At 50.8% G+C, this 13,281-nt stretch overlaps 1 protein-coding gene across 3 annotated transcripts in view; it reads left to right on the top strand.

The window, feature by feature from the left end:
• Positions 1 to 12,588, top strand: part of Tmem51 (transmembrane protein 51) — a 54,814-nt gene extending 42,226 nt beyond the window's left edge. For all 3 annotated transcript variants that reach the window (XM_036180060.1, XM_036180059.1, XM_036180061.1), the window contains exons 2-4: positions 5,326 to 5,398; positions 7,821 to 8,350; positions 11,490 to 12,588. In XM_036180060.1, the coding sequence (XP_036035953.1) occupies positions 8,010 to 8,350; positions 11,490 to 11,901 (753 nt within the window). In that variant the 5' untranslated portion in view covers positions 5,326 to 5,398; positions 7,821 to 8,009 and the 3' untranslated portion in view covers positions 11,902 to 12,588. The remainder of the gene's footprint in view (positions 1 to 5,325; positions 5,399 to 7,820; positions 8,351 to 11,489) is intronic.
• Positions 12,589 to 13,281: the final 693 nt, after the last annotated feature.

The raw sequence follows: 13,281 nt of genomic DNA, 5'->3' as shown, positions 1-13,281 counted from the left end.
GCTGGGATCTTTGTTTTGTTTATTCTTAAGTAGCCCAGGCTAACCTTGAACTTACTACTCAGCTGAGAAATGACCTTAAACTTCTGGTCTTCCTGCTTCCATCTCCCCAGTCCCTAATTACACGAAAGAGTCACCATGCCTGGCTGATATGGAACTGGGGTTCGAATCCAGGGCTTCGTGCATGCTAAGCAAGCCAGTTTCCTTACCACCTGAACCACGCCCTCAACCCCACCCCCCAGACTTGTGCCCAGGAGTCTGGAAGATCTGAACTTGTGAAATCGGAGTGGCTATGGATGAGGTGCCAGAGTGATTTCTCCCTCAAGCCTTTGCCCCACGTGGGAGTCAGGACACAAGTTCTCCTGGGTCACGGCAGAGCCTGAGTTAAAGTGTAAACCCAGAGGGCAGGCCACTTGCTGGGGCCTAATGTATAGGCTCCAGGAGGTCACTGAGAAGTGTATCTGGAGGACGGCGTTGTGTGGCCCCAGTGGCACTGACTGCTGTGGAATGGAAGCCATTATGGTGGTAAGTATAGGGACACTGCTCATACCCACATCCTGGGGAAGAAAGTCCCCAAAGGTGCCAGCTGAACACACATTTGCTTCTCAGAGTTCAGAAGTCCAAGTCAGTGTCGACTGTTGACGTTAACCAGTAGGGCAGGCTCCTTTCTCAGGCTCAGAGTAGAACCAGTTGTTTTGTTTTGTTTTTTTCTTGTTTCTAGAAGTTTCCTGTACCCCTCAGTGTTCCTGTCCCATATGGCACCACCCACATGGCACTTCCTCCTTTTACCTCTTCACCTCTGTCTTATAAAGATATATGTAATGTCCAGAGAAATCTGCCTGTCTCAGATCCTTGGCTCAATCAGGACTGAAAAGTGCCTTGGCCACATGAAGTCCCAGTCTGGGATCCCAGGGGTTGTTGGGGATGTGACTCAGTTGGTAGATTGCTTGTCTAGCATGTGTGAAGCTCTAGGTTCCATCACCAGCACCATATAAACTGGGCACAGTGGTGCACACCTGAAACCCTAGCACCCTAAAGGTGAGACAAGAAGATCAGGAGTTCAAGGTCATCCTTGGCTACATAGCAAGCTGGGGCCTGCTTTGGGCTACATAAGAAAGACATTGTCTTTAAACAATGGGAAAAAAATCCCATGGCTCTCTTGGAACTCCCATGTGTCTGGGCTACCATGTGCCACCTTCCAAACTCTAAGAAACACAGTACTGAGCAGTGTAGCCACCATCTGAGAGACACCCAGATCCCCTCTGCCCGTTCTGACATGGCCTCCATTATGCCTGCCTTTTCCTGGGCTTCTGTGAGGTGGACAGAAACTCTAGATTTCATTAGACTCCCTCCTGCCGTCCTCTGCTCCTCTGAGTGACGTGATCTGGGGGAAGTGAAGGATGCAATTACCCTCTGAAGCTGCCATGTACCCAGGACAGCTGCTCTCAGCAGGGGGTCCCTGGGGTCATGAGGACGAGGACCTTCAGTCAAACAGTGTGTGTTGCCTTGCTGCCAGTCCCCATCCTCCTCCTCAGATCTGGCCAATGCCTCAGAAGGTATCAGCTCTTGGGAACACCTCAGCCTCATCTCCCCAGATATCCAGAAGATGGCTGAGCCCTTGGAGGCAGACCTTTGTTCTGTCTGTCCTGTTTCTCCCTCTACGGGAAGCCCAGGCTTTTGCCCTCAGGAGTGAGGAAGGCCCAAGAGAGGCCTGTGGTCAGGGTTGCAGCTCTTCAGTGGGGAGGCCCAGGACAAGTGTCTCAGCGTCTGTGCGCCCTGTGCCCCTCCTCCATAGATTAGCAGAGTTGAGACAGCACCTCCTGTAGGCTCACGATTGGGTAACAGGCTCAGCTGCATAGTGTGTGAGGTACTTGGCACAGCCAGGCCAGGAGCTTGGAGCCAGCCCAGCTATGGCCATGCACCTTTGCCAGGGTGGCAGGCAGTGATGGCTCATCTCAGAGAGGTCAATGGACTCAATCAGTGTTGGTTCCAAGTGTCAGCGTCATTTCAAGTGGACAGTGTGGAGGCCTGGATGCTGCTCTGTGTCCACAAGCTCAGTCCCCACTGAAGAAAATGGGCCACCAATGTAATGGTTCCCAGGGAACACAGAATGCCCCCGGGACTCATGGGATGGGTCCCTGGTGCCAGTCTTGTCTGTAGGGCCATACTTCAGTCATTTACTAACAGAAAAGCCTGAGACAAACTCCCACGGGTTCCTTAACCTGCCTGTTATGGACAGCACCCCAGGGGCTACAGGGCAGACTTGATGTCTTCAATTGTCAGACACTTAAGGGAATTAGTGAGGGACCTGGCGATGTCGGCTCAAAATTCACCAGCACCTTGTGCCAGGAGCCTGGGAGGAAAGCTGTCTCTCTTCCTGGCAAGGCTAAGTGATGCATTCTGGGAGATGCCCACTTTTCTGTTCTATGAAATCACTCAGGTTGTTCCTTCCCTAGGCTGCCCCATCTCCAACCCAGACCCATCACAGGAACTTAGTTCAAGATGCTGAAGAGCTATTTCTTCCTCTCCCTGCTCATCTCTCATCCCTTTTAGAGGTGTTACTGGGGGTGACAATCACAAGGTGTTAAATGAAGTATCCTTCACCCCCTCCCCCAGCTCTGTACTAGCTGTGTGACTTTAGAAAAGTTGCTTTGTCTCTCTGAACCTGAGCATCTTTCTTTATAAAGCTAAACTAATTGCTATGGTTTGGATATTTCTTGAGTTTATCCTTTGAAGGGTTTTGTGTTAAAGCTGGTCACCCAATGTGTCAGTCTTGAGGCCATTGGATCTGAAGAGATGCCTAGGGTCAATAAGCAAGTCACTGGGAAAGAACTCATGTAGTTCTCCTATAACCCAGTTAGGGGTGCAGAGAGGTCAGGGTTTCACACCATAGCCCAGACTAGCCTGGAATTTATAGTGATCCACATACCTCAGCTTCCCAAGTACTCGGGTGCCAGGCAAACATCTTGCTGTCTCTCACACATGAGCTTTCCCCCTATGAGAGAGTCACTGGCCTTCGTGATGGGCTGTGAACAAATGTAATGTTCTGGTGTAACCCCCTACACACAGAATGGGCCCAGGAATTATCTGAATCAAACCCTTCCAAGTCAAAGCAATGTTTGCCTGTTACTCTCCATGCTTCTGTGATGACAGATTGCAGAACCTGTCTGCCTAGCCCAGGGAGTGACCCTGGGGACACAGCCTTGGCTCAGGACACAGACGGTGGCTTCAGACTCAGCCAGATTTGATTGTGAGTCTTACAAGCTGTGTGACCCAGGACAGAGACTCTGGATGGCAGGGCTCATCACACCTTCAGGGGCCGGAAATACTGGATGAGTGCCCATGGGTGCCTGACTCTCACTGAGCCAGAAAGCCATGGGCGTCACTAAGACCTCCAGTCTCTTCCTCACAGGATGTTCAGAGGCTTGCTTGTGCCCGCCAAGCTGCCCTCTGCTCTCTCCCTCCCTCTCTCTCTCCTCTGTCTCTTCGACTCATTTTCTCAGGTGCCTAATCACAGGCATCTCCTGTGGTGTGGAAACAGGCACCTGATACCTTTGACTCTTAGTCCTGGGGGGAGGTAGTCCAAAATTCCTTGGCAGGCAGGAGGACCCCAATGCCAAAGCACCTGTGGGCTGAACTTAGCAGGTCCCGCTGGAACGCTGGAACTCCTCAGCTGGTGTCCCCAGAACAAGATCCCTTTCCCAACTGTGGCAGGCAGCGGTGATGCAGGGCAGTGGCCAGGAGCCTCTCTGAGGAGCAGCCGGCCACTTTGGTCTGGCAAGCCCTCCTGCCAGTAAAGCTGATAGAAGCGCCAAGGAGCCCCCTGATAGAAATTTTCCTCCTAGCTACTACTAAACCGCAGAGTGGCCGAGCAAGGCTCTGGAGACCAGCCTGGGCTCTCTGCCCTGCTGCAGCCAGAACTCTGTGTTTAGTGCCTGCTGTTGTTTTGAATGTACAGTGCTGGGAATGGGATGCAGGGAGGCAGGGGCCCTACCACTGAGCCAGCCCCCAGTCCTTACGGTCTGGTTTCATTTTACTGTTTGTCTTGAAGTTGGAGTCCATGGAAACTGGGTCCGGCTGAGAATGAGCAGCCCTGATCCACTCTGGCCTCAGCCAGGCCGAGGGAACACTCTGGTATTGGAGCAGAGATGTCCTCCCCCAGCTGAGGGAGGCTGGTCTCTCCTGGGGAGGACCAGAGAGCTGAGATACTGCAACCTCAAACCCTCCAGGGAATGTGATAAGATCACCTCTCAGGCCCCAGTGGCAGTCAGCCTTCATCCTGGTTACTGGGATATCATTTGCATATGAGAACAAGATGTGGGTATCCTGTGACTCCTGAGTTAGACTTTAGGAATCCTTGCCAGTCAGTGCCTACCTGGGCCTGGAGGTCCCCTCATTGATGGAGATATGGGCTCAACACTTAAACCTGTTAAGTATTCATTTGCACAGCCTATGTGTATTAAGGGCCTGTTGCATTCCTAGCTTGGTGTGTTGGGAGCCAGGCATTATAGCAAGGCAGACAAAAGCCGCCTTTCTGAAAATTGAGACTTGGATGCAGGGGACCAGGGAGCCAAGGAGAGCCGAAATGAGACTGTCACAGACGGAGATGTTGGCATCCATCCATGAGAGGAATGTTACCTGGAACCTGAGCAGAGGCTGGGATTTAGGCTGTCACGTCGGAGTGGCCTTTCATCTTCCCCTTGGACATGACCTTCAGTGGTTTTGCTATGGTGCACCCATCCCTCATGCAGTGACCCAGATGTGTTTCTCTTTTCTTCTCTGGAGTCATGGAGAAGACTAGAGAAGAGCATGGAAGGATTGGGGATCAGTGTGGCCTGTGGACTGTCATCATTCTGTAGTGTAGTTCTATAGAGTTTTGACTGTGTGTGTGTGTGTGTGTGTGTGTGTGTGTGTTGTATACACACACGCGTGAAGTTGTGCATGCCTATGTATGTGGTGTGAAGGCCAGAGGAAGATGCTCTATCACTGTCCACCTTATTCCCTTGAGACAGTGTCTCCCACTGAACCTGGAGCTATGCTTGCCATCAACAAGCCCCAGTGATCCAGCTGTCTCCATCCTCCAGGTCCTAGACTTACAGGTACTCATGATGGTGCCTGGCTTTTTACCTGGGTCCTGGGGATTTGAACTCACTCTTGTACAGCAAACACTTTACTGACTGAGTCATCTCTCCAGCCCCCAGTCCCCATTGTTTTCTTTTGCTACCCACCTCAAGCTCCCAACTCCAAAACAGGTGTCTCACCGTGGGTACCTCACAGAATCAAAATGCCCATGGCTTCCTTAGAGCATTCTGTCTCTTGTTTTCACAGGTGGGTCCACAGCTGAAAGTTTTAGCATGACAGCCGTGCAGGAGTCTGCCCAAAGTCTCCCTAGAAGCCCCAGGTAGGTGAACCCTGTTCTCTATGCTAACAGTGCATTTTAAAAACCTAGGCACATCATCCCTGTGTCACCAGGCTGCCTCAAACATGAACAGTGATGGGCAAGTCCAGCTCTGGGGTCTAGAGAGCAGCCTGTCAGATCTGAACACCCCTCTCTGCACCCACCCCAGATCACTGCTTGTTAAGGACATGCTGAAGGCTATGTGGCCCAAATCGTCTAAGCATAAAATTAGCTTCTGTGTATATTCTGCAAGGGAAAGCAAACTGGGCTAAATATACCACAGGGCATGAGTGGTCAACAAGCCAGATATAAGACAAACAGCAGGCCAGTGGGAACCTGAGTTTCCCAGGGGCCCATGGGTTGGGGACCATGGGTTTTAAAGGTTGCTGCCATTGGACCTACATCCTGCTAGGGTGAAGCCCAGACAGTTGAGTGCTTGCCCAGCATGTGTGAGGCCTTCCAGCCCCAGCACCACATAAACCAGAGGTGGTGCTACATGCCCATTATCCCAGCCCTTGGGAGGAGAAGACAGAGGATCACAAGTTCAAGGTCATCCTGCACTGTATAATAAACAGGAGGCCAGACTGGGCTACATGAGACCTTGTCTCAAAACACAAAACAAGCATCCTGTATGTATGACAGGCTGGCCCCTCTGTTCCTGCTGCAGCTGTCTGTACTCTATTCACCATGAACACACACACACACACACACACACACACACACACACACACACACACACATGCCTTCCACATCCCTGTGTTCATAAGGCACACAGCATGTACTTATGTACCACCTACACAAGTAAACATGCATGTGTAGTTCACACACACCCCAATCATGCATTCACACACATGCATGTGTGCCTGTTTGTATACAGCCATGCATACATGTACATACACACCTATGTCCATGCACACAACAGTGAATTCTGTATGTGGCCCTGTCACACCCATGAAACTTTCCTCCTTTGAAGCTTCCAGAAGCCCCAGCCTGAGCTTGGAACCCTGCTGCCCAGCTCCACAGATCACACACTTTGCTCCATTTCTTATCTCAGCTTCTGGAGTAATCCTCACCCTCCTTCTCCAGGCCATCAGCAGTGTCTCCCACACAGCTCTCTGGTAGCCAGATGCACCACAAATATTTACTAGGTGGGGAAAAAAAAGAAGGCACAGAGGACTTCAGGCTGAGAGAGGATGTTGTCCCAGATATTTTTAGGGTGATTTTTAACAAGGGGAGAGTTTCAGATGAAGGTGAAAGTTTAACAAGAAAACATCTTGGGGGTATCACGTTTCAGACCCCCATCAGCAACTGTGCTTTCAAATAGGCCGGGAAGAATGCAGACTGAAAACAAGGTCTCTCCATCTAAGCACCGACTGGGCAATCCCGCTCGGCAATGTTTCCTGCCCACCCTGTCCCCTGACTGAAGGGTGGGCAGACTGGGGCCTTGCCCTCACCTCTTCATGATCTCCAAGTCTATCCTAAACTACAGCTCCGATGCCTTGCCTCTAGGCTCCCTCAGCTACCGATGGTTCTGGAATCCCAGCTCCCACAAGCTGGGTCTCTGAGCCACTTCACTGGAAGAGGGATTTGTTTGTTTGTTTGTTTGTTTGTTGTTTGTTTGGATGTTTGGTTTGATTTTGTGTTCTCCTGAACACAGAAGAGGAAGCATGTACAGACCTCTGCCTCCTTTTGGAAGTGGGGGAAGGTGGTACCGCTTATCTTCCTGGACAATCCTATACTCTCCATCCATTTCACTGGACATGAACACACTCAGTTGGGAACCTGTTGTGTGGAGGCCTGAGAGACAATAAAGAGGCCAATGGGAGGGAAAGCCCCCCCCCCCAGTAGCTAGTGGGGCAGAACCAAACACCTGGAAGGGTGACCTGGTACTGAGAGGTGCTAGGTGGGCTGCAGACCAAGGTGGTAAAGCTAGTGGCTAAGGAGGCCATGCACATCACTCTAAGAAGACAGATCTTCTCCTCGAAGACAATAGGGAGCCAGTGAGGGTAGTATACTGACCCCAGCAGGATGACTGGATGGGACTCATCGTTAACTGCTGAAGTCCCCCCACCCCCGACATACACACACCCCAGGGTGACTGTGATGTGACTGACCATGGACCAGTGATGCCATCTCTCTACCCACCCACCCACCCACAAGCTCTCCTAGGAGAGATGAGATCAGACCACACTTCATTAAACCTCACAGCATGTTTCAGCTGCTCTGAGCACTGACCTCGCTGGCCTCCTGCAGGGAATGATCTGGTTTTCCCTTTTAGCATAGGGGTGGTGGCTGGAACATCTGGAATGTATTAGAGGTAAGGCCAGGGTGGAGCCTGGTAGCTCAGCCCTGCCTGGTACCTCCTTCACAGAGAACCTCCCCAAATCAGAGCTGATAATCTCCTATTCTCTCTCTCTTCTCTCAGACATCTTATCCACCCGGTCCACCCCAGATGCCTGGCATTTGAAGAGAGCCGTCACTTGAGTGTCTGCTGATGATTTTTTACTGTGACATAGGAGAAGTTCTTTGGTACATGGAAGGAGTGTCTGTTGCCACTACTGTCTTCTAATTTATTTTTCTCTCTTTGAGCCGAGTCTTGTCCCTCTCTGCTGCCATGATGGCCCAGTCCAAGGCCAATGGCTCACACTATGCACTGACGGCCATCGGCCTGGGGATGCTGGTCCTCGGGGTCATCATGGCCATGTGGAACCTGGTCCCTGGTTTCAGCGCTGCAGATAAGCCAACAGCTCAGGGCAACAAGACAGAGGGAGGTGGTGGTATCCTCAAGAGCAAGACTTTCTCAGTGGCCTATGTGCTGGTCGGCGCTGGCGTGATGCTGCTGCTTCTGTCCATTTGCCTGAGCATCCGGGACAAGAGGAAGCTTCGGCAGAGCGAGGAGCTGGCCCGCATCCAACAGCAAGCGGGAGCTGTGCCTCCCACCCAGGAGGAAGACAGGTGAGACATGCCTGACTGCTCCCTCCAGCTAGGGTAGGGACGCACTTGCACACAGGCTCACTGAGAAAGAACTTTATTCTATGAGTCTGTATTTCCACTCTCTTCCAGGAAGGTGCCTCATACCATTTTACAAATACCGTTGTGCTTACTTGCTGCAGACTTCCCAAATCCTGTGGCTTAGGTGGATTACAAGGTGTCCCACAGAAACTGGTGGGGCAGGTGGGGACCAGAGCTCTAGGTTGCTTGTTTGTCTTTCTGTCCCAGGTGCTGTGTTGTCGGCTTTGATTTGAAAAAGTGAAGACACAATATTTCACTTGGCCCCAAATATCACCAGCATATTTAAAAGAGAGACGATAGATAGGGGTGCGTGGTAAAAGCTGGCATCTCTCTTAAGGTTCATTTCCGTGGCTGTGACTAAAAACACTCTGACCAAAGCAACTTGAGGAAAAAGGATTGGTGTGGTTCACAGTTCCAGGTCACTGTCCATCATGTGTGGGGAGGGGTGTGCCAAGGTGGCAGGAGCTTGAAGCAGCTGGTCCCATCACCCCCACTTTCAAGAACAGAGAGCAATGAGTTAATGGTGCAGACCTGCACTCAACTCCATCTCTCCTTTCAGCCAGTCTATGAAATGCTGCCACCCGTCGTCAGGATGCATCTTCCCACCTCCATTGATGTAATCAAAATAACCCTCTCACACGTGCATGCATACACGCACACACATGCACGCACGGACACTGACATTCTCAGAGGCCCGTCCCCAGCTGATTCTAGATTGTGTCAAGCTGACAAGTATATGTCGTCAGCATAGCATCTGTACTAGATGTTCCTCTCATTGCTCTGCCCAAATACACAGTCAGCTTAAGGAAGGGTCTATCTGGCTCTCAGTTTGAGGCTAGAGTCCATCATGGAGGAGAAGGTGTGGCTCCAGGAGCCTGGGGTGGAGGCAGAGAGAGATGAAGGGCTGGTGTTCAGCTCACTTTCTCCTTTCTCCCATCTCATCCACACTCAACCCATGGATGGCATTGCTCACACGTAAATCTTCCCTGCTCAGTTTCCTCTTTGGAAACACCTTGGCCTCATCCTGCATGTCTTTGGACTTGACCTGACTGGGACCGCAGGGAATAAAGAAGTGACAAAATTAGAGCTGGGATCAGGTGGGTGGTGTACTCAGATGGAGGGTCATCAGTGACATCCAGGAAACTCACTACATGTAGGGGAGTAGCCTTATGCTGAAGTCATCTGGGGTGGAAGCTGTCGTCAGTACTTACTTTCTGCTCCTACTGGTCGACCCTAGACCAAGAAGAAGGCCTCGCCATGCCTACGAGTCTGGGACACTGACATCCTTGACATGGCCCTGCTCATGTCAACAATACACATTGACTCAGGGTTTCATCCATTCCCTATAACCCTCACAGATATCCCAGAGGTGTGTCTCCTAGATGACTCCAAATCTCACTATGACACTGAAGATGAACCCCTCCCTCCATCACAAAAGAGCCCTTGTGAATAAGCACAAAAGATGAACATACTGGTCAGAAAATAGACAAAGGTTATAAACAGTGATTTCATAGGTGTTCAATCTCACTAATCTGGGGATACAAACAGAAAGACACTTTCTACTCCAAGTACCCTCTCTCACCTATGTTAGCCAAGCCAGGCAGCCTCTGGCATTAGAGAACTGCAAAGATGGTGTGCTATGGACATGATTGCGCCACCAAAATGGTTTAGTGGGTGAAGGAGCCTGGGGACAAGTCTGACTACCTAAATTTGATCCTTGGAACCCACATGAAAATTGCCTCTGACCTTCATATGTGTACCATGACACAAGCACATGGGTATTCATGAGCAAACAGAAGATAGACAGACAGACAGACAAAGGGAAAAATTAAAATAGAACTGAGAAACAACCTACTTGTCCATCTATCAAGTGGCCTCAGGACACACCTGTCCCTGTAATTCTCCCAACCACAGCTGACCTGTGTCTAATGTAGAGCAATTCCACAACACTGAGAATGAAACATTATAGTGCATGTAGCCTTTGGGGGCCTCAGCTCATTAGACACTGTGGGTGGGGCTAGAGGAGTCAGTGGCAGACAGTCAGGTGGCCACAGTATTTATTTACCATGATTGCTTCTGGGAAGGTCTTCTGCCATTCCATGGTCGTCACACAGAATTAATCATCATACAAGCTTAGTCTAGAAAACATGGAAATACAGAAAAGAGGAGAATCAGTTACCCATAATACCCTACCACTGCCACTTGCTAGGTGAGTTCCTTGAATGTGGGGCCATAAAAAAAAAAAAAAAAAGTGAAGAAAACGTGGGAGAGATGTTCCTTCTCTATTTGGGGACAACCATCTCAGTTAACATCCACAGCGTTTGAAGCCCTGCATCTTTGGCCAAAGGACCGAGCTGGACATTAGAATAAATATTCTGCCCAGTATGTTACAAAGTGTGAAAGGCTTAAAGCCAAGTTCACACCCAAACAACACCACATAGTAGTTCAGTAAGGCCTTCATCTCCTGCCGTCTAATTCCCTAAATTGGGGACCAGGCTCCTTGATATTTGTGTCAGCTCCTTTGTCAAATCCTCACAAGAGCAACGTCAGGAAGGAAGGGTTTGTCTGGGCTCAGACTTGAGGGTGCAGTCTATCCTAGCAGGAAGAGTCATAGGAGCGTGAGGCAGCAGGTCACATGGCTTCCACAGTCAGGAAGCAGGGAGAGATAGGTGCTGGTGCTCAGCCCAGGACCCCAGCCTGTGGGATGGTGCTGCCCACATTCAGGGTAGGTCTTCCACCTCAGCTAACCCAGTCTAGAAACTCCTCAGGGACAGGCCCAAGGGTTTCTCTCTTAGGTGCTTCTGGATTCTGTCCAGTTGACAATTGCATTAACCATCATAACCTTAATGTATTTGTTCCTCCCATCTATAAAATGGGCATAATAAAAGTCCATACTTTTAGTGCAGTTAGAAATGGGAACTTGATTCCTCTATGCTAAAATACTTACTGATTACTTCTAGAGCCCACATGTGGTTTGCAAAGTTGGTATATGCAGACCTTACTCACAGGCAACCCCGAGTCCACCTTTTGTGGCCTTTCAGTGACTTGAGTGTGAGCTGACACTCTGTTTGTCACCCTGCAGCCAGGAGGAAGAAGAAGAGGAAGCCTCTTCACGGTACTACGTACCCAGCTATGAGGAAGTGATGAACACGGGCTACTCGGAAACCAGGGGGCAGGAGCAGAACCCGAGACTAAGCATCTCTCTCCCCTCCTATGAGTCGCTCACGGGGCTCGACGAGACGACCCCCACAGGCACTAGGGCCGAGACAGAGGCCAGCCCAGGGCATGCTCCCGACAGGCAGAACTCCAAGCTGGCCAAACGCCTGAAGCCACTCAAAGTTCGAAGGATTAAATCTGAAAAGCTTCACCTCAAAGACTTTAGGATCAACCTCCCAGACAAGAACATTCCTCCTCCCTCTATTGAGCCTTTGACTCCTCCACCACAGTATGATGAAGTCCAGGCCAAGGCCCCCGATGCCCGGCCTCCCGACTGACCCTTCTGACTACACTCCCTCCCATCTCACCCTCCACACCAACAGACTGCGTCGAAGCCACTTCAGCCCCAGACGAGGGGTCAGGGCACACTTAGCCACTGTGATGGGGATTCTGGGTAGAGGGCTTTACTAAGGATGGTTCATAGGGACTCACGTAGCAGGTGCATCAGAAGGATGCTGGGGCTTGTGATAAGCTGGACCACCACAAGGCCTTGGCATCCCCTCCATCTTCCTTCCCAACTCGGATCGTTGGTGACACAGTCCTCTTCTGAGCTGGGACAGGATCCCTAGTGACTGATGTGAACCCAGGTTGTCTCCTTCCGCTTCCACCACAGTTGCTGTGTTTCAAAAAGAAACCAAGGGTTGTGCTTGCTTTCTTCACTGGAGCTTCAAACCGGCGGAGAACACGACTCAGCTTTGGCCAAAAGGACACAGGACTGTCATATGAATAAAATGATGACCGTGTGGGGGTGAGTTGTCCGGGAGGCCCCTAGGGGCCCCTGGTGCTGTCGGTTCTTTGAGGGTCTACGGCCTGATGACCTTCAGCACGTGACACATGAGGTGGTTGTCTGATTCGGTACACTGGTCTCTTGTGGGTGACGAAAGGCAAGAGAGGAAAAGTCACTGTTCCGTGTCTTCTCAAATGCCATGCGGCTGGGCATTTTATAATAAAGTGTTTTATATGTAGCACACCTGACCATTGAGTCATTTTAGCAGGAAGACACCAATAATAACAGCCAGTCAACACAGACACTTAATTCACAGGGAGCTGTGTTCTAGGGACCAGAGGTGTTATCCCATGTCACCTGTACCCAAGTCTGGTGCCAATTAACTCACAAGCCTAGGTTCGTGCAGGCACCCCATATTGTGTGCAGGTACTCCGTATTGCACCACTAACAAGTAGTTCTGAGCTCAGACCATCTGGCTTCAGAATCTGAGACTGGCAACTTAGAGTAGTTGCCACCCCGACCCCAGGTAGCCCAGGAAGGAGCTCAGCCTGTCACCTACCCCCAGAACTGACTGGAGGTAGATGTGTCCTCTAGGAGGACACGGTGTCTACAGTGCAGTACACACCACTGTGAAACACCCCAGGGACCACACACTATTAAGGAAGGGAACAGAAACTTTGGGGTCCTGATCCTGGCCCTGGAGGAAAGCCTGGAAGGGAGACCTGAGTTCAAAGGACTCCTTCTGTTATCAGTGGCTGGAGTGGCCTCCTGGGGGCCACAGGCACCTTGGAATCTAAGGAAGAGAAAGCGGCTGGGCTCTGAATGTTTTGCAAGCTCCAGGAAGCTACAAGGGAAATCACAGGCTTAGCCCAAGTGAGATGGGATGATATTAACAGGTTCATGTCTGTGTGAAAGTCTGAGCTGAAGATGT

Source organism: Onychomys torridus, chromosome 2 (assembly GCF_903995425.1).
Source record: "Onychomys torridus chromosome 2, mOncTor1.1, whole genome shotgun sequence".
In the NCBI taxonomy this organism is placed as follows: domain Eukaryota; kingdom Metazoa; phylum Chordata; class Mammalia; order Rodentia; family Cricetidae; genus Onychomys; species Onychomys torridus.
Note: the sequence above shows the minus strand (reverse complement) of the source record. Positions and strands in the feature narration are given on the sequence as shown.